This window comes from Engystomops pustulosus, chromosome 6 (assembly GCF_040894005.1).
Source record: "Engystomops pustulosus chromosome 6, aEngPut4.maternal, whole genome shotgun sequence".
Taxonomy (NCBI): Eukaryota; Metazoa; Chordata; class Amphibia; order Anura; family Leptodactylidae; genus Engystomops; species Engystomops pustulosus.
Genome location: NC_092416.1, coordinates 10,372,608 through 10,396,894, shown reverse-complemented (window position 1 = coordinate 10,396,894; position 24,287 = coordinate 10,372,608). Strand labels below are relative to the sequence as shown.

Here is a 24,287-nt window from a genome sequence, read left to right as displayed (position 1 = left end):
GATGTTTCAAGGCTCTTTTATGGATCGGACATTGACCAAACGGGTAGCTACTTATTGGTAGTAATACAGACACAGCTTCTTCCCTGCTGGAGAAGAGCTAATTTGCATAAATGCATAACCAGAAGCCTACTCTGAAATAATGAGCATCAACTCTCTTCTTAAACGCTTGAACAATGAATTGAAGCCCCTCTACTCATGGTTGCTAGCAGCCACTACTTTGGAATCTTTTATAAGAAGCATTGTCCTAAAAACTGACCCCACCAAAAATAAAGGAATTTCCCATTTTTTCTGATATCCGGACGGTGACCAATATGGGGCGAGTTTTCATAATTTAAACCTCCATTGTGTTTAGCAAATTTCCTGGTCCAATCACTTTTGGTTATATATATGCCCTGTATTATTTATTAATTCCATGGCTTCAATGTAAATACATATGTAGTGAGCGCCCACTAGTGGTAGCTCTGTGAAAATAACTTTACACAATGCATGACTAATGACAAAAATATTTTTGGATTTTATTTTTGAGACACAGAACGACACAATATAAGAACATACCGTCACATATGACCCTGAGGATCAGCCCAAGGTCACACACAATTACCCTACAAATAAATGATAGGCAGTGTATAAAAACACCGATTCCTACAAAGGAAAAAAGGTCACGGGGGCGGGGGAGGTGCAGGGGAATATTTTTGTCTCATTTCTGAAAAAAGAAAATGATATTAGAAGGAATTACGGTGGGATTCCCAGCAATCCACATGATGTAGGGGCCGTCGTGCGGTTACATTGTGTCCTTCATTATGGCATCTCACTTTTTTCAGAAAAGGGAAGTTATAATGGAAACAATACAAGGGGAAATACAAACATACAAATAAAATTTCAATTATGGGATCAAAAGTGTTTGAGAATTTTCTTTAGTGTGCTGTGACTTAAAGGGGTTATCCAGGTTTTAAAAATTACTTATGGCTGGGCTGGGGAGGGCTATTTAAACATAATAAACATGTACTTACCTTGTCCGGCGCTGCCGATGTCCCACGCCGCGGTCCCTTCGATCCGTGCCCCTGTTTGTTTACAGGGGCATGGAAGCCGTGCACAGGGGACTTCCGGTCCGCGATGTGGCCGGCTCCTTCCATCCGTCCCCATCTCTCAGTGTTGTAAGCGCTGGGAGATGGTGTCGGGTGGGAGCTTCCGGCCCTTGTCATGAGACCAGCGCACAGAGAAGACCGGCAGCGGCGCGGGACATCGGCAGCACCGGACTAGGTAAGTACACGTTTATTATGTTTAAATAGCCCTCCCCAGCCCGGCCATAAAAAAATTTTAAAACCCGGATAACCCCTTTAAAGATGTCAAGATGAACTGTTGACAGGAAATGAATGTAAGATCACATCGGGTAGAAAAGCCAGAACCCCCCATGAGACCTCCAAATAGGCTTAAAGGACAACCAAAACCCAGACGTCCCAAAGGTATGGAGCAGGTCAGCCGAATCCCCCCATTTATCCTCAGCACTGTGCATGTCTTATACAATCCGGGGCTTCACTTGAACTGCATGTGTCACTTTGTTACTTCGTGGTGAGCAGCAACGTCTCCTGGGGTCCAACGTTGGATTGGATATGTACATATAAAAAATCCAGGTTTATACAGAGGAACTGCTTAATAGTGGTTGAAATGGTGCATTTTCCAAAATGCTTCAGTGGACAACGCGTTTCGGGAATACGTTTCAATAAGTACAACATTTGAACCACTATTGAGCAGCGCACCTCCTAACAAAGCCCGGGAGGTCCAGGGCAGGATCATCTTAAAGGATATCTACCACCAGGATCAATGATTGTAAACCAAGCACACTGACATACTGGTGTGCACCCCCTCTGGCAGGATCTGCTTTTCTTTTAGCATCTGGTTTTTACAAAAAAAAAGGCATTTAAAATTATGCAAATGAGCCTTAGGGGCTTGGGGCTCCATATGTGTTTATGGAACCTGGAGCCTCTCAGGCTCATTTGCATAATTTTACACTTTTTTTTCTCTCTTAAAAACAAGGGCATAGGAAGCTTAGAGAAGAACTGATATTGCCAGGGGGGACACGCATCAGTATGTCAGTGTGCTTGATTTACAATCCTTCATCCTGGTGGTACATGTCCTTTAAGGGAAATTAGTTGAGTAAGTACATCTAATTTTTCAGTATTTTTTACTTTTGGACCCCACACAAAAATCTACTTGGACAAGTCCTTTAATGAAGGGAATAAGATCTAATGAGATTGATAAGAGATGTTTGCCTCCTAATAGTGATGGGCGCATCCAGTTGGGTTCAAGTCAATAACCAATAGCATGTGTTATCACATTTAAAGGGTTAACATGCACAATTGGTGTGTGTGTGGTGGTTGTGAAAAGCTGGGTGATTTGCTACTCGACCATCTTTTTTGGATAAACTCCAAAACTAAACTTCTGGCTGAAGTCCTGATCCAGGCGCACAAACCCACAATGTGAACCACACACACAAACATTGCGGTTCTGGCCTAGGACTTCAACCTGAAGTTAAGGTTCGACTCATTCCTCTGCTATTTACACCTGTCATCTGGCACCAATTGTGGGTGTTAACTCTTTAAATGCTGCCACTTCCTCGAGAATCGCCCAACCCCCCCCCCCTCGTGTTGATATCGTAGAGCGTAAATTCTCTCTAAAATGGCAGTGTAGATGCGCCATTGTCAGTAAAATAGCTCAGAAGGCTAAAGATTGGTCATCGATACCATTAACACTGATTTTTCATGCTTTATATATTTCATTTATCAGTTCACCTTGGACAAAACACCCTTGAGCGCTTAGCAGAATCATATTATCATATGGAAAAGATCCGTCAGCAGCGAGGAACATAGTTAAAAGGCACCAAAACCCTAAACGATACACTGACACAAACATTTTTGGCATAAACCATTTGCGCCTTTTAGTTCCCAGGTTGATGTTCCTATATGTGGACGAATAATTAAAATTATTCTTACAATTTCTTAAGTGATTAAGACGAAATTTCTTGAGGTAAGGCAGAAATTATCGGCGGCACAGAAAAATCTCTCAGCCCAATGTGTTTGCTGTAAAAATACAAAGACAAAGCAAAAAACGAAGCAAAAAAACGTTAAACACCACCAAGACGAAAAGCAGCTGAACTCGGAGAAAAAAATCCAAAAATTCTCATCCACTGAATGATCGGTCATCTTGGGAGATTCTTGTGTAATGTAACACTGCACTGCAGTCTCCAGTTTAGCCAAGTCATTACTTGTCCAACATTAAAAGCCCCCCCCCCCAAGAGCGAGCGGCTCTTTCTGGATCCCCCCTTCTGCTAAAAACTTTTCCTGATAGATAATTGGTATTGAACAGTCCGGTTGTGTTCCAGCTCTTTGTGTTTTTACTTTTAACTCTTTGAGATTTTGCATCCAGAATGTCAACACTGAAATCAAAAAGTTGCGGCTCATCTCCAGTTATCTCGCTAGTCCCATTGGTTGTGTCTCTAGTGTGGAACTTCTTCAAAAACAGTTTTAAACATTTGAGTTAGCGACCTCTTCACAACGTCCTTGAATTCACGGCCAATGAAAACATAAAGTATGGGGTTGATACAACTGTTGAACATGGCTAAACACTTGGAGAGAGGTACTGCCACCAAACTAACCAAAAGCGGTAACCCGCCAAGGAACACTCTAGATAGGGCTAAGGCATGATAGGGAAGCCAACATAAGAAGAAGGAGAAGACAACTCCAGTGACCACCAGAAACGGCTTACTGCTCCGGTTTAGTTTTTTCTTACGGAGTGTAAGGAGTAAAATGGCGTAGGAAATGAGGATGATACTCAACGGGACTAAGAACTGATAAAGGAATATACAGATGGTGAAGATGGCGGCTTCTCGTCTTTCCCAATCTTCAAAAACATCGAGGTTCTTGCAAGAACTTCGGTTGCTTTCTGTAGACATCTCCGAAAGGGTGTAAGAACCTGGTACCAAGGCGATGGAAAGTATCCAAATGACCAGACACGCTGCAGTAACCAACCGAGGATTGCGGTAATTCTGGCACCATACCGGGAAGAGGACGAGAACACAGCGGTCAATGCTGATGGCACTGAGGAGGAGGATGCTGGCGTAGATGCTCAAACCAAAGATGCAGTTGACAAGTTTACAGAAAATGGGTCCAAACGGCCAGTGGAGGTCAAGTAATAAGTAGAGGACTGTCACCAGAACCAAGAAGGTGGAGATGAAGTCGGCCAAGGCAAGGTTAAAAAACCAGACAGTGTTGATAGTTCTTTGAAGGCGGCAGCCCGTTATCCAGATGACTGTGCCATTACCCATCATCCCGAGAACAAAAATTAGGCTAAAAATCACAGTAACCACCACCTGGACGGCATGACGGAGCTCAGCAGTTTCTGGATCTCTGGTGAAGTTCATCTTCACATCCTCTTGAGTCACACCTGGAAGGATAGAGTGGAAATTCAGTTATAATAGTAGCACTTATGTTACCAGTCACTTAATAATTTACTATAATTTTCTGTGTGTTCTATGGTCTGTGTTTAGTTTCTTGCATTCAGTGAGTGCAGCTCCGGAGTAGAAGATAACTCAGTATCAATAGAGGATTAGCAATCTCATGCATGTACACATTTATCAAGCAATCTATGCCCCAAAGTGGTTGCACATCCATTTTTGAAGTGTTTGGGGCAGTATTGTGTTGCGGCTTCACTCTGAATGCTGCAACACAATACTGTGCACAGAGAGGGGCGGAGTCGCTCACAATTCAAGCAAGTCTTCATGAATCTGATACATTGGGGCACATTTACTTACCCGGTCCAGTCGCGATCCAGCGGCGCGTTCTCTGCTCTGGATTCGGGTCCGGCCGGGATTTATGAATGTAGTTCTTCCGCCGTCCACCAGGTGGCGCTGCTGCGCTGAAAGTCATCTCATCGCGCCGGAATGCACCACCTCGGACCAGGTGAAGGTAAGCGCTCCCCAAGCGACACTTTTGCGGTTTTTAAATGCGGCAGTTTTTCCGAATACGTCGGGTTTTCGTTCGGCCACGCCCCCCGATTTCCGTCGCGCGCATGCCGGCGCCGATGCGCCACAATCCGATCGCGTGCGTCACAATCCCGGGGCAATTCAGGTACAATCGGCGCAAATCGGAAATATTCGGGTAACACGTCGGGAAAACGCGAATCGGGCCCTTAGTAAATGACCCCCATTCAGTTTCTATTGTAGGGAAAAGCATACAATGGGGGTCATTTACTAAGGGCCCGATTCGCATTTTCCCGACGTGTTACCCGAATATTTCCGATTTGCGCCGATTTTCCCTGAATTGCCCCGGGATTTTGGCGCGCGCGTTCTGATTGTGTCGCTTTGGCGCCGGCATGCACGCGACGGAAATCGGGGGGCGTGGCCATAAAAAACCTGACAGATTCGGAAAAAAAAGCCGCATTTAAAAAAAAAAAAGTGGCGCTTACCTTCACTCGGCCCGGCTTGGTGAACTCCGATGCAATCCGACAGAATTCAGCGCAGCAGCGACACCTGGTGGACGGCGGAGGAACTACCTTAGTGAATTGCCGGAAGACCCGAATCCACCGCAGAGAACGCGCCGCTGGCTCGCGAATGGACCGAAGTAAATCTGCCCCAGTATTACCATGGTTTCCTAACTTTTATGTAAATGTATACTTTAATCTTTGCGCATTTGATTGCCTTGATTTGCCATTTGTTTTTGTAATTTTGACTCTTTATCAAATCTAGAGGGGTTTTTTAGAGTTTTCAGGCACACATTTTTTGTGTAAATAATACTGGAGCGTGTTTGCACAATTATTTGCACTCTTTGTGCTGCAAATGAATATTAAATCAGGTGCAAAAATATAGAATGAGGAGAAATACGAGGACAAAGTAGGCATAAACTAGGAAACTGCTATACAGCAAACTTCAGAGCCCTATTAGAAATAAATAACAATACACACAATACACACAAAGGGGCACTTTTACTAAGAACAGTGCAATGTGTACTATGTGCTGTGTCCTGTGTACTATGTGCAGTGTGTACTATGGGCAGTGTACTGTGTACTATGTGCAGTGTGTACTATGTGCAGTGTCCTGTGTACTATGCGCAGTGTGTACTATGTGCAGTGTCATGTGCACTATGCGCAGTGTGTACTATGTGCGGTGTGTGCTATGTGCAGTGTCCTGTGTACTATGTGCAGTGTGTACTATGTGCAGGGTGTGTACTATGTGCAGGGCGTGTACAAAGTGCAGTGTCCTGTGTACTATGTATAGTGTGTACTATGTGCAGGGGGTGTGTACTATGTGCGGTGTGTGCTATGTGCAGTGTCCTGTGTACTATGTGCAGTGTGTACTATGTGCAGTGTCCTGTGTACTATGTACAGTGTGTACTATGTGCAGTGTACTGTGTACTATGTGCAGTGTATACTATGTGCAGTGTGTACTATGTGCAGCGTGTACTATGTGCAGTGTGTACTATGTGCAGTTGTGTGTACTATGTGCAGTGTCCTGTGTACTATGCACAGTGTGTACTATGTGCAGTGTGTACTATGTGCAGGGTGTACTATGTGCAGTGTGTACTATGTGCAGTGTCCTGTGTACTATGTGCAGTGTATACTATGTGCAGTTGTGTGTACTATGCACAGTGTGTACTATGTGCAGTGTCCTGTGTACTATGTGCAGTGTGTACTATGTGCAGTGTCCTGTGTACTATGTGCAGTGTATACTATGTGCAGTTGTGTGTACTATGTGCAGTGTCCTGTGTACTATGCGCAGTGTGTACTATGTGCAGTGTCCTGTGTACTATGCACAGTGTGTACTATGTGCAGTGTCCTGTGTACTATGTGCAGTGTGTACTATGTGCAGTGTCCTGTGTACTATGCACAGTGTGTACTATGTGCAGTGTCCTGTGTACTATGTGCAGTGTGTACTATGTGCAGTGTGTACTATGTGCAGGGTGTACTATGTGCAGGGTGTGTACTATGTGCAGTGTGTACTATGTGCAGTGTGTACTATGTGCAGGGTGTGTACTATGTGCAGTGTTTATTATGTGCAGTGTGTACTATGTGCAGGGGGCGCCAGATTCAGGATTTATGGCGCACGTTCTGCATGAATCTGGTGCCCCCTGCACTGCCCCGATAGAGGGCACCCATATTTTTTGGTGCATGTTTAACATGGGGCGAGTGACACATTTCTGATGGACTTGCATGTAAAATCTCGCGCTCAGTCCGACTGAGCACTGGAGCGCCCCCTTCAGTGCAGAAATTTCTGTCACGTGAAGAATAGTGCAGCTGCGACACAAAACGGTTGCGCGTTACAAAATTGTTGCGCAAACACTTCTTAAATACCTGTGCAAGCAGTTTACACTAGATAGATAGCGCAAAGTCCGACAGAAAACTGGTGCAAGGACCTTAGTAAATGTGCCCCAAAAAGTCACTAAAATACAACCAAAAACCACACATCAGAAGAAGATAAATCTGCCCCAATGAGAGCTGTAGTATGGAGCCTATAGAAATCTATAAGTTATGCAAAGTGCTGCCCCCTGCTGGTTGCTGCTGCCTAATGATGCAAATGAAGCAGCACTTATAGGAAATCTCCCATCAGAATCCATCCTGATAAACCCAGGACATTACTGATAGATCCAGGCACCTGGACTGCGGGAATCTTCTTATATTTGATATCCATGGCCTCCATAGTTCTAAAATCAACTTTGAAAAATATACTTTTGCAGCAACCTTGCTGATGCAAGGGAGACTGATCACCGCGCTAGGCGCTCTCCAAAAGTGAGGAACTTTGTAATTGCAGCTGGAACCACTGCCTGGGAGGGAAACAGTTAACATATCAATTGTCACCAATGGTATGATGTGTTCTAATTGTAAAGCAAGTTGGAAACTGATTGGAGGGTTTCAGCACTTGCCTGTGCTGCACAAGCCAGTGTCACACTACTAGGAAGCAGAGGTGTCTCAGGCCGCTGCCTGACACTTTGGGCAAGTCAGGATACTAAGCCCCAGAGTAGAGGTCCACTGTCCGGAATTGAGCTCCATCTATCAGCCCAGCCTGAAGTTGCAACCAGGCTGTGAGTAACCGTTCCTGCGGATCAGCCATCTCCCACCAGTTTTCCAGCCTACGGAAACTGCTACTGCTGATGTTTGGCCATTGCCGGCTGTTCCAGTTCAAAGTTGATTTGTAAAATGTGCCTCCGTTTGATGCCTGGATCCGGCTGCTGAACCATCATGGTCTCATCACGGGCTCCCCATCCTTCATCAGCCAGGGATTCCTAACCCTCTACTTTTCTTGCACACACAACCTGCTGGAGACCTTCCAGGCTGTAGGCCCGTCATTCGGTCCCCAAACCAAGCACCGGGACGAGGCTGCAACCGCCAGCCACTCCGGTATTCTGGGCCATGGATAACAAATATAAGAAGATACCACAGTCCCGGTGCCTGGATCTATGAGTAATGTCCCTGGGTTATCATGATGCATTTTTATGGTAGATTTCCTTTAATGCTTCACATGACTAACTCGAAGTGCTACAGTGACCACAGTACTCAGCTCCATCACCACATAATGACAGCACAACCTCCTCACTGTATAACCTTTTCCTCAAACACAAGAATGGGAGTGCAGCTCTGAAGCACAAACTGCTGCTCTTCAAGAGGGTTGTTATACAGACTAAGAAAAGCAGAACCTGCCTCGTTACTATGTGGCTCTACTTGTTACTTTCACATTTACTCACCACTTCTTCTATTCGTCTTTTGCAATAAAACCACATCTTAATTATAAAGTAGAAAGAGCAAAACCTAAGGAGAGCAGAGGAGGGCGAGCGCTGTTCCGGAGCATGGAGCGAGACTAAGAATAAGGTATCATCGGCGAATAGTAACAGCACCAGAACACCAGGCGGCACAGGTAAGGTGATGGGTCACAAGGCACCTGTATGGTGACACCTAAACGGGGGCTCTGGATTTATCACATACGATGACAATGTAAAGTCTCAGTTTTTATGGTTATCAAGATCCCTTCTTTGTACATCTAGAGGCTGGAGGTTCCCCCATTCTTCTCTGTACATCTAGAGGCTGGAGGTTCCTCCATTCTTCTCTGTACATCTAGAGGCTGGAGGTTCCCCCATTCTTCTCTGTACATCTAGAGGCTGGAGGTTCCCCCCATTCTTCTTTGTACATCTAGAGGCTGGAGGTTCCCCCATTCTTCTCTGTACATCTAGAGGCTGGAGGTTCCCCCATTCTTCTCTGTACATCTAGAGGCTGGAGGTTCCCCCATTCTTCTTTGTACATCTAGAGGCTGGAGGTTCCTCCATTCTTCTCTGTACATCTAGAGGCTGGAGGTTCCCCCATTCTTCTTTGTACATCTAGAGGCTGGAGGTTCCCCCATTCTTCTTTGTACATCTAGAGGCTGGAGGTTCCTCCATTCTTCTCTGTACATCTAGAGGCTGGAGGTTCCCCCATTCTTCTTTGTACATCTAGAGGCTGGAGGTTCCCCCCATTCTTCTCTGTACATCTAGAGGCTGGAGGTTCCTCCATTCTTCTTTGTACATCTAGAGGTGGAGGTTGTCCCATTCTTCTTTGTACATCTAGAGGCTGGAGGTTTCCCTCATTCTTCTTTGTACATCTAGAGGCTGGAGGTTTCCCTCATTCTTCTTTGTACATCTAGAGGCTGGAGGTTGACCCATTCTTCTTTGTACATCCCGAGGCGGGAGGATCCCCCATTCTTCTTTGTACATGTAGAGGCGGGAGGTTCCCTACATTCTCCTTTGTAGAAGAAACCCGACGGAAATGTGTCCGACGGACCCTTAGTAAATGTGCCCCAATAACTACAACATAGATATTGCAAAATTCCCATCACACATCCTCTGCAATAATCATATGCAAATTTTCTATTTAACTATTTTCATATAATATTCAGGTTATCATTTCATAACCAAAAAAAAGTAGACAATCGTTACAAATATACAAACTATTCAGGAATATCTACCCCTAAATTCTGACCCCAACATGTGACATGCCCCCACTATCCCCAGAGATATTTCTATTAAAGATCCTAATCTGAAAAACTGACCCTAGCAAAATAGACAGGAGGGCGCTAGGACCCAGAGGACGGGAATTCGATTTAAAAATAAAAGCAATTTAGTAATAGTGAAAGCCGCAGAGAATCTCACATCAGCAAGTGCCACCAGTAAGTGAGAGATGAGCGTCACCCACAACAGACATGTAGGATGAAGGAAGATCACACATCGTGTAACACATTGTAACCAAGATGCAAGAATTACAATAAGAAACTAAAAAGAATTGGGATAGAGAGTTTGTTCTAGACCCGGTGTAGCAAACCAGAATAACCCTGTTCCGGATTATACCCCGGGGTATAAAGTAACCAAAACCAGAGTATACCAGGGGGTATTAAGTAACCTAGACCAGAGTATACCACAGGGTATAAAGTAACCTAGACCAGAGTACACCCCGGAGTATAAAGTAACCTAGACCAGAGTATACCCTGAGGTATAAAGTAACCTAGACTAGAGTATACCCCGGGGTATAAAGTAACCTAGACCAGAGTATACCCCGGAGTATAAAGTAACCTAGACCAGAGTATACCCTGAGGTATAAAGTAACCTAGACTAGAGTATACCCCAGGGTATAAAGTAACCTAGACCAGAGTATACCCCGGAGTATAAAGTAACCTAGACCAGAGTATACCCTGAGGTATAAAGTAACCTAGACCAGAGTATACCCCGGAGTATAAAGTAACCTAGACCAGAGTATACCCCGGAGTATAAAGTAACCTAGACCAGAGTATACCACAGGGTATAAAGTAACCTAGACCAGAGTACACCCCGGAGTATAAAGTAACCTAGACCAGAGTATACCCTGAGGTATAAAGTAACCTAGACTAGAGTATACCCCGGGGTATAAAGTAACCAAGACCAGAGTATACCCCGGAGTATAAAGTAACCTAGACCAGAGTACACCCCGGAGTATAAAGTAACCTAGACCAGAGTATACCCTGAGGTATAAAGTAACCTAGACTAGAGTATACCCGGGGTATAAAGTAACCTAGACTAGAGTATACCCCGAGGTATAAAGTAACCTAGACCAGTGTATACCCCATGGTATAAAGTAATCTAGACTAGAGTATACCCCGGAGTATAAAGTAACCTAGACCAGAGTATACCCTGGAGTATAAAGTAACCTAGACCAGAGTATACCCCGAGGTATAAAGTAACCTAGACCAGTGTATACCCCATGGTATAAAGTAATCTAGGCCAGAGTATACCCTGGGGTATAAAGTAACCTAGACCAGAGTATACCCTGGGGTTTAAAGTAACCTGGACCAGAGTATACCCGGGGTAAAAAGTAACCTAGACCAGAGTATACCCCGGGGTATAAAGTAACCTAGACCAGTGTATACCCCATGGTATAAAGTAATCTAGGCCAGAGTATACCCTGGGGTATAAAGTAACCTTGGCCAGAGTATACCCCGGGGTTTAAAGTAACCTGGACCGGAGTATACCCGGGGTAAAAAGTAACCTAGGCTAGAGTATACTCAGGGTATAAAGTAACCTAGGCTAGAGAATACCCTGGGGTATAAAGTTTGCACCTTGGTATTTCCTGATGATGACATCAAACCACAAAAAAGTTCCACTTCAACAATGACCAAGCTCACCAAAAGATGGTTATCACTGTTCTACAAGCAAAGTGGGTAGGTTACAATACATGATGTAATAACTCCGAGGACATATCACTTATGGGGCCCCAGACACTAGTGGGACCTCACATGGTGGTGGGATGCTGGTTGACCTGCATTTGTTGGTATGAGAACAGTGAAGATCTGAAACCTCCCTATTCTTCCCTTGTGTCTTGTAGAGTCATGTTGGATGACATGTTTCCCTCCTCTCTGCCTTCCAACCTTCCACAAGAGCCGAGATTTCAAGCTTGTTGGAAAGGGGTGACCGATGAGAATATAGTATGGCTGGGCTATAAGCAATGCTTATATTAGTTGGACCCCAAAGAATAATGAGTCCCCCGTAATGCCAAATACAACCTTTCCTTAATTTCTGATGGTTTTGCAAGGGTTACCAGGTGTAGTTATGATATCAGCATGTAGGACAATGTGGAGAAGGCCAATATGGGTGAAAGCGAATAATAAAAAACCATGAGGGTCATTTACTAAGGGCCCGAATCGCGTTTTTCCTATGGGTTATCCGCAAATTTCCGATTTGCAGCGATTTTCCCTGAATTGCCCCGGGATTTTGGCGCACGCCATCGGATTGTGGCGCACCGGCGCCGGCATGCATGCGACGGAAATCGGGGGCATGACCGTACGAAAACCTGACGGATTCAGAAAAACCGCCGCAATTAAAAAAAAAAAAGTGTTGCTTGACACGCACTTACCTGCACCCACAATAGGACGTTGAACTCTAGTGCACTCCGATGAACTTCAGCGCAGCAGCAAAACCTGCTGGACGTCGGAGGAACTGCCTTAGTGAATACCGGCAGAACCCGAATCCTCCGCAGAGAACGCGCCGCTGGATCGCGAATGGACCGGGTAAGTACATTTGCCCCCATGTCTTAAAAACCAATGCAATTTTCAATAACTATACTAGGGGATTACAAATTGATTTTTTGGGGTCCACTATACAGTATCTTCACCTGTCACAGTGAAGAGTAGCTACAAAGAGCACCCCTAAAGATGGAAAAACTAGTACGTTGATTAACACAGGATTTTCTGTGGTCAACTTGTAATGTTCCATTTCTCCTGCGGAGGTGCTGTTAGAAATTCCCCAACAGAACATAAATAAACATTGGGGCTTCCAGTAATCAGATGTCGTAGGACTATAATACTGACTTCCTTATCAGGGGGTTAGAATAAAATTGTATAATTATTTTTTGTCTTTCTTTTCTTTAGGTTTTTGGTGGACAATGCTGGCCAATCTGTCCAACAACACCAACATTGATGCAGAGACCTTCAGAGCAATCACAACCACAAAGATCATCTGTCTACCGTTTCTGCTGATCACATTTCTTTTCGGATTGGTCATCAACACTCTCTATCTCTGGATTTTGTGCTTTAGGATAAGAAGGAACCTCAATACGGTCTGGTTTTCGCACCTCATCCTCTGCAATCTCATCTTCATCCTCGTCATACCTTTCTTGGGTGTTATGTTTTTGTTCCATCCTCAATGGGTCCTGGGTGAATTCATGTGTAAATTAGTCAATTTCCTTCTGTCCTTCGGCATGTATGGGTTTGTGTTCTTTCTCACCATCATCAGCCTTGACCGATACTGGTTGGTTTTTCATCCCCATTTTTACAGGAATCGCATGAACACTCGACAATTGTCATTGATTTGCCTAATAATTTGGGGTTTAGCTTTTTTTTGTGCTTCCCCATATCTCATCTTTCGTAAAGTCCGCCAAGAAAGGAACATCTCTATCTGCTACAATGATTACACCATGAAGGGTAAACGGGATGTAGACCTTGAAGCCAAGGTCAAGTGGGCCATCTTGTACTTCCGTCTACTGGGAGGGTTCTTCATCCCTCTAGGTATTATTACTATCTGCTACCTAAAAATTGGCTTCAAGATCAAAAAAGAAAAATTGACAAAATCCAGGAAGCCCTACAAGATCATATTCATGGCCATCACATCTTTCTTCATCTGCTGGGCACCTTATCACATCTGGTATGGAATGACCATAGAGAAGGGATTATTTCGAGAAAAAACGCTACAAGCCCTGAAGGTCTTTGCCACCATAACCACGTGCTTTAACGCCTGCCTCACACCGATTCTATATCTTTTCATTGTCGAAAAATTTAAGACTGTCTTCAAGAAGTCCATAGTGTCTATCGTACAGACTGCTCTCAATGACGCTTTTCTCAGGAGTACGGACAATAGATCGGAACCACAATCTGCATCGGTAAGAAAGGAGGAATCTCAAGAAAATAAAATTTAAGGCAAGTTTTGGTAGAAAGGGTTAATCAGAGACAGAGAAGCTTTATTAAGCAGTATTCCTATCCAGAACAGAAGATGGACCTCTTCTAACGCTAAGCTTTAAAGGGAACCTTTCATTCAAATAAACCCACCCAAAATAAATTCTTAAAAGGAAATCATCATTTTTTAATGCATTATAAACCAAACATACCTTGAGAATACTGTAACTACACTGATGCAGAAACATATCTTGTTTAGTCCCTGAACTGAGTGGCTTTGCTAAAAAAACAAATATAAAATTCAGACCATAGGAAAGCTGGGTGAAGACTTCCTGGCCTATATAAAAGAGCTGCCTGAACTGTCCAGACAGGACTAATCAACCTGAGCTGGATAACTCATACACAGCAGCTGTGGGATGGTGCAGAGATTGATTACTTCTGCCTGTATTCTTGGCTTGTGCTAGTCTGGAGAAGGCTGCAGCAGAGCATAATTAGTGTAAGATTAAAAGCACTGGAGCATCCACAGGAGCAATAAAGCCTCACTTGATGGACGGGTCTGACTGCTACTACCATTCTGCCACTAGGGAATTGGAACTTGGAGACCATCTACCAATATTCAACTACAGACGTATACAGCTTCATTTACTTTTCTCTGCAGGGGTTTTATTAAATGTTACACAGGAATATTGAGAATGACAGACAGTGGTTGTGTGTGACATGGCTCTGCTACATCATAAACCACTCCTTTAGGAAGAAGGTGGTGAGAATGATTGGCTATGTGAAGAAAAATCAAACTTATGTTTCCTTCAAGTGTCATTCATGAGGGGAGGCTGGGTTAGCTGTGTAAACTTCAGTAAGGAGGGCAGGATTAGCAGTGTCAGCGTCAGAGAGGGGGCAAGGTAAGCAGTGTCAGCGTCAGTGAGGAGGGTGGATTTAGCAGCATCAGCATCAGTGAGGAGGGTGGATTTAGCAGCATCAGCGTCAGTGAGGAGGGTGGGGCAGCTTGAATGTATACTGGAGCTCCCCAGAAATCAGTGTTGAGCCTGATATACCTTTAAAATCCAGATTGGACTTAAAAAAGTTTTTTTGCACCAAATAACTGTAAAAAGTAGCAACTTTGGCACAAATAAACTCCAGTCCCAAACAGGCCTAGGGCAAGGTTTTGCTTGGATTGTAAAAGAATTTGTGACTTTTGTGCGACTTTCGAAAATAAAGTCGCAAATAAACCCCCAGACACAGTCACAGCTTAATATAACACCAGTCAAGCCAATCAAACAAGACAAGCGCAAATGTTCTGACTAAAGATAAATGACCCCCTTTGGATCGGCAAAAAACTGATGACGAAAATAAAATGGAAACAAAATGGATGTTTTTAACACACAAGTAATGAATGCAACTTTGTGAATAAGCCCTATGTGATTTGTCATGTCTGAGTCTTATCTAGCAAGATGGAATTCAGTTGAGGTTTCACAGTGAAAAGCACATTAGGAGGGAAGGATAGAGGGAGATAAAAGCCAAAGTTAGTGGAGAAGGAAACACTTGAATTAAATGACACATTGGGGCTTATTTACTAAGGGTCGTGCTGCTCATTTACGCTAGACTGTGGCCCTTTTTCAGGGATTACACGGCTTGCACAGGTATTTAACTAGTGTGGATTGTGGTGCACGGGATGGTTTTTTGGCGCAGCTGCACTACCTTCCATGCAGCACAAATTGGGGGGGCGGGCCGTTGGACGATCCGACTGATGCAGACCGAGCGCGGAATTTAACTTTGGGGTGCATGATCTTAGTGAATCACGGCACAGTGCACTTTGGACAATGCAATTTCAGTGAACTGCAGTGGCCGGGTAAGTAAATGTGCCCAAATATTTTGTCATCCCTTGTACTAGTGATCATCTATTGCTAAACACAAACATAGAGGGACATTATTTAGGGCTTACATGCCAGTTTCCTAGTGCTCAAGTCCTGAAATCATTACAATGCTTGGCCGTTTGACCCCCTTTATGGGAGTTCCCCACCAAGTGGGTGTGAAGGGGCCGGCGATGGATTGGGCTTTTTTAACTTATTTGACTCTTGTCATCCTCCATCTCTGCTAAAATTATTCAAAAAGAAAGATTCAGAGGGGAAAAATGCTAAATTAAATATGGACCCCAAGTAACAATGGCCAAATATGATGTTACTCCTAAGAGATGATAGGATAGAATTGGGGTATATAAACAGGGGTGTGACTTGAGGGGGTGCAGAGGGTGCAGTCGCAACTGGGCCCAAGGGGCTTAGGGGCCCATCATTTGTCACTTTCCCATATGAGAAGACTATTACTATAAACCATACATTATAGTCGGGGGCCTGGCACATACTTTGCACTGGGGCCCATCAGCTTCTAGTTACCCACTGTATATAATGTATATAATAACAGGATGCCCCTCCTCCCTGTAGAATCTTCAAACATTGAGGACCTCATAGTAACTTATCACACATAATATTTTGAAGTTTTCTCCTCATATTCCTGCAATGCCATAAAAGTTATTTTTTTTTTAATTTTACGTATATTATCTTTATTTTATTATTAATAAAAGGGATTTCTTAGCAATGTTCTATTAGCCACTATATATATGCGCAATTCCCCAGAAAACGAATAATCGCCATTCTCTGTCGTGATCATGAAGGTTTTCTATCAACTGGGAAGGGAACGTAAGAACATTCTCTAAGATTTCATACTGATGGAATATCTACAGAATATCTCATCAATGGGCGGAGTCCTGGCTCATGCACCAATCAGCTAATCAGACCCCAGCATACTCAGTATATATTTACCAATCCTTAAATTGCTGATATTACATGATGTATTTGCTGTGTAACCTGTGATAGTGATAATAAGCTTCGTGGTGTTTGGTTGAACAGTAACTATTCCCGATAAGCATCACATCAATGATGGAAATGCAAACGTGAAGGCTGATTAGCGCCGCTCTACATAAATATTAATGCGCAATGAGGAGCAGCTCGCTGGGTTATTAGTGGTAACATATGCGCCATTCCCTGGGAGAACAAATAATCCTTGTTCTATGTCAGAATGATGCAGCACGGGCAAAGGTGAGATGTTCACCAAGAATCCTAATGACGGGGTAAGAGTACAGCAGCTTCTTAAAGGGGGCTTCCAGGTGATCAATGGCTGTTTATAGTCTAAAGGAGTCTTACCGCCAGCAACCACATCCCTACATGTGACCGGACCTTGTATGGTGGAAGAGGGCACTGCTTAGTAACGTCTGTGACCTAGTGATACTCCCAAAGGCAAAGTATAAGTGACCCTTTTAGTCTTTACGTTTTTATCCCCCATACAAGGATGTAGTCTTCACTGCCATGTGGTGACCAGCTCCATGCATCCCGATAAGCCGTGGAGTAGAGGGCAGTGGATTCAGGTGAGTCAGAGACGCAAGTGTAAAGCACCAGGGGGCAAGAGAGATAATAGTCAGGGACAAGCTGAGGTCAGGGCAGGCAGAAACACATTGGGGCACATTTACTAAGAATAGTGGTGTCTACTATGTGCAGTGTCCAGGGTCCTGTGCAGGGGGCGCCAGATTCAGGATTTATATTGCTTGTTCTTCATGAATCTGGCGCCCCCTGCACTGCTCCGACAGAGGGGACCACTCAACATGGGGCATCCTAATTTGTGTTGTGTGAAGTGCAGCCGCGCCCCAAATGGTCAATTGTGACAAAAATGTGGTGCAGACACTTCTTAAATAAGCAAGAAAGTGTCAGTGCTCTACTGCACCATAGGCTCCTATTCACATTCGGTCATGAGAAATCTCACCACCCCTTTTCTTCAGGTTAGGAGTAGAGGTCTCCTGGGTTCAGCGTCCTTTTCCCCGCCTCCACTTGCTGGACCGAAGCACGCACCCCGTCTCACTCTCGTGCCCGAGGTTCACTATCGCCCCTGTATCGGAGATTGTGGACAAATAGTGTAGAACGCCAGGATAAAAGATACAAACAATTTATTGTATATACTCACAAAAAGCACATTTAAAAAGCGCCAAAAGACGCCTAACACCTTGCCCGAGTCAGGTTTTGCCTCTTCAGGCTTCTTCCGGGGCTTCTTAAATACCTGTGCAAGCAGTTTGCACTAAAAAGAACGTGCAAAGTCAGACAGAAAACTGGCGCAGGACGTTAGTAAATTGCATGAGGATACAGGAGCAGAGTCAAGTACAGGTCAAGGTCAGGAATACGAAAGAATTATGGAGGATCAGGTACTTTACTGAAAAATGAATAAGTAGGACTTTAATTCTCGAGAAAACTAGGGGACATTTTGTCAGAGGGTTATCTGGCCCTTCAAAAGGGTCGTCCATGTTCTTTTTGGAGTAAAAATAACTACTTCTACCTACTAGTGTGCCACTCCATGTCACCAGTAGCCTCTTCCTGGAAAACCCCTTTAATTTTACAGAAGTGGAACCTAGGATCTCAGAAACACCAGAGCCGCTCATGTCCCACCACTTCTCTAGTAGAGGCATCACCTACACCTTACATTGTTATCTGCACTGCTGATTGTGGTATCGCCTGGTAGCGGAGCCTCCCACACCGGCTCCATGACCATGATGAAATTTTATATACAGATGTAGAGATAGGAACCAGAACTATTCTCCAGCACCAGGGCCAGGGGCCGGGACGACACATCTCCAATAACCCAATAATCCTCTTGTCTGATGAATAACTTCACACTACACGCATTCCCCAACTTACAGAGGACCCCTAGTAACAGATGGACCTCTCTCTCCATTGTAACCTCCCCGGTGTCTGTAATTAAACATCATTGTTATTTATTGATCCCACAAAAACCCACAGTTTTAAGTCTAATGGTCACTGGGGCAAAAAAGTTTTTTGGGGGGAGTTCCATAACATACATTTTGTAATGTAAACATAAATTTAACTTAAGAAGAAACCTACAGAACGCATCTTGTTCATAACTCAAAGACTTCCTGTATTACATAAACACCCTAGAAAAAAATTATGTGCAGCTATATTATTTGTATAAAGGTTTCAGTATTTCGAGACAATGTAAGCATCAGGAGATATATAAAAACTCACAGACTGGGACAGTTTGTAAGGATACTGTAAGGATACATTAGGAAACAGTGGAGATAAATCCCACTGACCATGTCCGGAAGTGCAATCGAGGAAGAGACGTGTAGTTGATAAATTGCGGGAGCAGCAAAGAAGGTAGAACCCTACCCTGAGGAAGAGAGCCGTTGTTCTTGAAACCGCGTTTGGTGCAAGTTCTCCAGTGGCCCTTTGCCCCATCCGTAAACTATAGTGACGTTACTATCAATTTCCAATCCAATGTGTGGTAGAGCCACCGGCCGGGGTTCCAACGCCAAATCGCGTTTCTTCAAGCCTTTGCAAGTTGGGAATATTCATCGAAGCAAAAGGTCTCCGGCCAGTATAGATTTACCTTACAATGGATAAGACTCGGACGCATCATCTTCCATATTGGAACCACAAAGAAATAAGGTTAGCCATGTGATTAACCTCTGTATTCTTTAGCTTAGTATAAGGTTTTATGTCTATGGGGCACATTTACTTACCCGGTCCCTGCCCGATCCCCGTTCCGGACTATCCGACGAGGATGAACTCTGCCGCGATTCATGAAAATTGTGCGTCTTATATCCTGCATGTGTCGCTTCCCCGACAAGGTCCGCCGGAGTTCACCTTCTTCTTCCCGGTACATGTGCTTGGCTTGCGACACAATTTGAATCTTAAATCCCGCGCTCAGTCTGAATTCGTCAGATCGTCCGACGGCCCTCCCCCTGATTTGTGTCGGCTGAAAGCCGTCGCACTTGCGTCACAATATGATTGCGTGCGACACAATCCCCGGAGCGATCCCTGAAAAGTCGGGAAACTTGACAAAAATGTGGCCGCGGGACCCTTATTAAATTAACCCCTATGCGTCAGCGCAGGTACCTATTTGTTTAGTATTTTTGCATTTTGTACATTTTTATTATCAAGGGCAGCTCGTACACTACCAGCAGCGACTAAAAATTAGGTGCTAATAAGAGGGACTGTTCCTTTTAGAGAACACCTAATACTCATATCATACACCATCTCTTTTAATAAACATTGCGCCAACGTTCTTTGTTGTCACTATTAATTTAGTCGCACTCGTTCAATTAATTTCCTAAGTGGACAAATGTTATATAGTAATGAGAAGTACAAATTCTCCAGGAATGATCCATGACTTTGTTTACTGAAGGCTTTCGTTGCCTTTTATAAAAGATTCATGAATCTAGAATTATCCGCTCTTTACCGTGAAGCATCTCGTGAACTGAACCGGAGAAGATTTGTTTTTTCTGCGTCCATGGCCGTTCCCATGAAAATGGAAGAAAAGGATAATATCACTAATCCCCTAAATCCTGGAATCAACAACAAGCCGGGGATATTTATAGTGAAGGTTCATTCTCCCAATGTAAAAATGGGACCAATGGCTACATATTGGGGCTCATTTACTTACCCGGTCCTGTCGCGATCCCGTGGCACGTTGTCCGACGTGGATTCGGGTTCTGGCAGGATTCACTAAGGTTGTGCACCCAAAATCCACCATGTGTTGCTGCTGCGCCGAGGTCCGCCAGAGTTCACCTGCTTCTTCCCAGTGCATGTAAGTGCTTGATCTTGCGACACATTTCGTTTTTTAAATCCCACGGTTTTTCTGAATCCGTCATGTTGTCCGAAGGCCACGCCACCGATTTCTGTTGCGTGAAAGCCAGCGCTGATGCTCCACAATCCGATCGCATGCGCCAGTATCCCGGTGGAATTCGGCACAAAACGGAAAAATTCGGGAAACCCGACAAAAGTGCGGCCGCGAAACCCTTAGTAAATGAGCCCCGTTATGTCTATTCAAAAAGTTCCTCCAGTATACGACTGGGAGTATCAATTCAATGATAAAAATGTGACCCTTAGGTCGCTGCTTAACACCAGCACCTCCCTAAGCACCTCCAGAAGGGAACCATTTACATTCCCAGTCTTATATGGAGTCAACTGTTTAAATAAATCCTTAACCCCTCGACCCCGAAGCCAGTTTTTACCTTTGTGCCCCAAGCCTATTTTTAGAATCTAACAAGTGTCATTATAAATGGTTAAATCTTTGGAACGCTTAACATATCCAGCTGATTTTGAGACTGTTTAACACATAATACTTCATGTTAGTTGAAAATTGTGGGCGACATGTTTTGCGTTTAGCTATGAAAAAAATGGAAATATGGATAAAATTTCGAAAAAAATTTCCAAGTTAAAATTCTTCTGCTTTCCAGACTGATAGTCAGACCATCCGAATAACCTGATAACAATCATTTACAGAATGTCTTCTTCAAGATGTTATGATTCTTTATGTGTCCTGTAATCTTTCTAAAATTTTAATTAGCTTAAAACTTTATGTGCAATCTTACACATTTTCATAAAAAAATTGTCAAAATTTTTTTAAATTTTTTTTTAAAGGAAAGTTCAACTTTTAAGTGAGGCCTAAATAATAGTAACAGCAAACAAAGGCATATAGCCATAAGTCCAGCACAAAAAGGTGGAGAGGTAAAAGGATATTCTTTATTGTTCAAGGATTAAAAACCTCCATACAGGACATCACAGGCGGCGTCACAGACCGACGCGTTTCGACACAACAGTGTCTTTATCAAGGTCTAACACAAACACATATGGAATTACTATTTAAAGAGACCGTGTCCAAGAAGCTCCGCCCCGTGTCGCTGAGAAGCTGGTCACGTGACCGGAGCCGATTGGACCGGAGTCAAAAATAGATATAGTAAAACATCACATTATGATAAAAAACATCAGCAAGTTTGGCGAGATAACCATACGGAGAAGGATACAAATTTTGTATGTGATAAGGCAAAATATTACTTATAGCATCTGAAACAAAGCATTAGATATATATTGTTAGTCAAGAGGACTGAAAGAGCATCACAGATCGACATGAATGACCAAAACGTGGAATGAGCTAATGTGTAGGTATGGACTGACATTTGTCAACATTTGTTAACATTTAACATTTGTCAACATTTGTCAACATTTATCAACATTTATCAACATTTGCCAACATTTGTCAACGTTTGTCAACATTTGCTAACATTTATCAACATTTATCAACATTTATCAACATTTGTCATCATCTGTCAACATTTGTCAACATTTGTCAACATTTGTTAACATTTGTCAACATTTGTCAACATTTGTCAACATTTGTTAACATTTATCTGTGCCCATTTTAATATCTTAATATTATTTTAATATCTTAGTAGAATCGAACTCAGTAGCATAGAATGATGTCTTGTCTGGCATTAAGACCTTTGGGTATCCTCGTCTCTAGTGAAAAGATCCAGAAGGATTCCCTATTCAATAACTTTCTCTGATGGTCTCCACCCCTCTTAGGGCGGTTAACCCTTTCAATAGCCTGCCACGTGAAACCTGTGCAATCCCTATCATGTATATTCCTGAAGTGCCGTGAAACAGCAGATACATTAATTGAGTTGCCAGTGACATCGGACAAGTGTCGACGTAATCTAATTTTTAGCGGACCAGTGGTACAACCACGTATTGGATCCTGCACACAGTGCACGAAATCACATAAACAACATATGTGGTGTTGCAATTAACATAGGATTTCATAGTGTACTGTTTGCCCGTAGAGTAAGAGGAAACTTGATTACCCTGTGTGAGATAGGAACACATTTTACATACCCGATGCCCACATTTGTGATTACCTGGGTATGCAAGCCATGTCGGGGTTACACCAGTAATGTTTTGGTATAAGCTTGGGGAAAGTTGATTTCCTAAAGTAGGAGCCCTTTTTGGAATAAATCTGATGCCACCTTTAACTATATTATACAATTCTGGATCTCTTGTGAGAATAGGGAGATTTTTCTTAACAATGCCTTTTATAGCATTAAACTGCCTGCTGAATGGAGTGCTGAACGTAAGAGTGTTATCAGTCTGTGCCCCACTCCGAGTCCTCTTTTTACTGTCCCCATGCAGGAGTTCCCGTCTACTGACTGCCCCTATCCGATGTTCTGCCTGCCTGATAGTGTCAGGTTGGTAACCTCTCTCCTGTAACCTATTAGAGAGGGATAACATTTCTTGTTTGAGACATTCATCCTCCGAACACTTTCTCTTGGTCCTAACCAACTCCCCATACGGAATGTTATTTTTAACATGTAACGGGTGACATGAGGAAGCTAGTAAAATTGAGTTTCCAGCAGTCTCCTTACGATATGGGGCCACACATACCCGTTCCTGTGTCCCCCTCAAGATGACATCCAGAAATGGGACACGGTCTCCCCCAAAATGATATGTGAAAACCAAGTTCATATCATTTCTGTTCAGGTAGAGGGCAAACTCCTGGAAGAGAGACCTGCTCCCGGTCCACACCCACACCAGGTCATCTATATACCTCCCCAACCACCTGATAGATGCCCGGTGCGGGTTATCGACCGAGAACACAAATCTCTCCTCCCATTGAATCATATAGATATTAGCAAATGAGGGAGAAAATTTAGCCCCCATGGGAGCACCCTCTACCTGAAAGAAGAACTGGTCATTAAACAAAAAGAAATTGTTTTTAAGCAAAAACTCTGTGGCCAGGAGTAAAAATTCTTTCAACTCACTAGTGTAATTACTATAGGTGTCTAAATGTTTACTGAGATAACATAAACCCAAATTGTGGGGAATGGACGAGTATAGTGCCACTACATCCGTAGTGGCCCAACTATATGTGTCCTGCCACTCTAGTTTGTCTACTATTTGGAGGACATGTTTAGTGTCTCTAAGGAATGTGGGGGAGATTCTGGTGAGGGGTTGTAGAAAGTGATCAACCCAAGCCCCTAATCTTTCCCCTAAACTTCCAATACCTGCCACTATTGGACGTAGTGGTGGTGGGAAGACCCCTTTATGTGTTTTCGGGAGGGAGTGGAAAATGGGTGTGACAGGGTTCTTCACATACAAAAAATCCCGCATTTTGGTGTCTAAGACCCCCATGCTAACACCCTCATGTAAAAGATTCTTTAATTTGAGGAGACAGGTTGAAGTAGGGTCACTGGTGACCTTTCTGTATGTATTGATGTTGTTTAACATGGCCATATTCTCCCTTTCGTAAAGGGTGGCATCTAAGATAACCACTGAACCCCCCTTATCTGCTTGGCGTACAACAATGTCCCTGTTTTTCTTGAGTTGAACAAGGGCTCTGGTTTCCTCTCTGGATAGGTTAGAGGACTTATTTCTGGACCTGTCACAAATATTCTTCAATTCAATGAGATCCCCTTCTATGGCCTCTTGAAACCTATCCAGATTGGATGTACGTGACATAATAGGGTAAAATT

General features: G+C 43.6%; 2 protein-coding genes across 2 annotated transcripts in view; one reads left to right on the top strand and one right to left on the bottom strand.

Moving 5' to 3' along the window:
- Positions 1 to 504: 504 nt before the first annotated feature.
- LOC140134561 (chemerin-like receptor 1) overlaps positions 505 to 24,287 on the bottom strand; it is a 122,583-nt gene continuing 98,800 nt past the window's right edge. Inside the window, exon 2 of the mRNA XM_072154960.1 lies at positions 505 to 4,440. Within this exon, the coding sequence (XP_072011061.1) occupies positions 3,494 to 4,417 (924 nt within the window). The 5' untranslated portion in view covers positions 4,418 to 4,440 and the 3' untranslated portion in view covers positions 505 to 3,493. The remainder of the gene's footprint in view (positions 4,441 to 24,287) is intronic.
- Positions 8,793 to 14,065, top strand: LOC140065368 (probable G-protein coupled receptor 33). The gene is made up of 2 exons (XM_072112962.1): positions 8,793 to 8,899; positions 12,908 to 14,065. The coding sequence occupies exon 2, from the start codon at positions 12,922 to 12,924 to the stop codon at positions 13,948 to 13,950; it is 1,029 nt and encodes a 342-aa protein (XP_071969063.1). The 5' UTR covers positions 8,793 to 8,899; positions 12,908 to 12,921; the 3' UTR covers positions 13,951 to 14,065.